Source organism: Aptenodytes forsteri, unplaced genomic scaffold (assembly GCF_000699145.1).
Source record: "Aptenodytes forsteri isolate BGI_AS27 unplaced genomic scaffold, ASM69914v1 Scaffold25, whole genome shotgun sequence".
In the NCBI taxonomy this organism is placed as follows: domain Eukaryota; kingdom Metazoa; phylum Chordata; class Aves; order Sphenisciformes; family Spheniscidae; genus Aptenodytes; species Aptenodytes forsteri.
In genome coordinates, this window is record NW_008796180.1 from 430,717 (window position 1) to 431,592 (window position 876).

The window sequence follows — 876 nt, forward strand, 5'->3', positions numbered from 1 at the left end:
GAGTGGGGGGGGGGGAATGGGGGAAATACTGTATTGGGTTTAAATACGGGGCGAACTTTTTAGCTTGGGGGGGTGCTGGGAGAAAATACTTCAGCGGCGTGAAGTTTTGGTGCGTGTCAGGAGCAAGTTGGAGCCTCTCGTGTCGCCTAACTTCCCCGCTGGAAGTTTGGGCTCTAAAGTGAACCTTATTCCTGCTTCCCTCGCTCGCTCGCTCTCTCTCTCTGGCGGTAACAAATAAGAAAGGGGGGGAGGAGATTGATGTATTTATTTCTGTAAAAGAGTAAACTCACTATTGCAAGAGTTCATCCGCTGCATCCAGGGGTAAACCGGGGCGGAACACTTTTGCTCCTCGCTCTCTCCGAACACAGTTTTGCTCTGCGCGCAGTCCGACTTGCGCGGCTCGGGGGCGAAGGGCACCTCGTCCAGGTTGGGGGGGGCGCACGCAGGGTCCTTCTCCCTGAAAAACCCCCCGGCCCCATAGTCACAGGCGGAGCTGCGGCTGGAGGGTCCTCCCAGGCGGAGCTGCGGCTGTAGGCTCCGTTGCTTTGCTGGTAGTAAGGAGAGGAGGTATAGCCCTTCTCCTGGACGCCCGTGGCTCCATAGGTGGTGGGGTAGTGCCTCAAAGGATCCGCATAGCCCGAGGGATATAGCGGGATCTGTCCCAGGAAGGGCTCCTGCCCCGCCGCCAGACTCACCGGGAAGGTCGAGCTGACAAAATAAGAACTCATTGGAAGGAGCCTGCCGTCCTTTCCCGGCTTTATGATTTGTTGTGTTTTATAGTCCAAGTGGTTTAGCTATTAGTAGTATATCGGAGATTGGGTTTTAGCTGAAGGGAGATGGCGTGGTGCCAGCGAGGGACACAAGGAAATACAACCA

The 876-nt window shown here is 55.8% G+C and overlaps 1 protein-coding gene across 1 annotated transcript in view; it reads right to left on the bottom strand.

Annotated features, from left to right (window-relative positions):
- HOXB6 (homeobox B6) overlaps nt 1-876 on the bottom strand; it is a 2,269-nt gene extending 1,393 nt beyond the window's left edge. The window contains 2 exon segments of the mRNA XM_009287746.2: nt 291-486; nt 489-876. Coding sequence (XP_009286021.2) covers nt 291-486; nt 489-728 — 436 coding nt within the window. The 5' untranslated portion in view covers nt 729-876.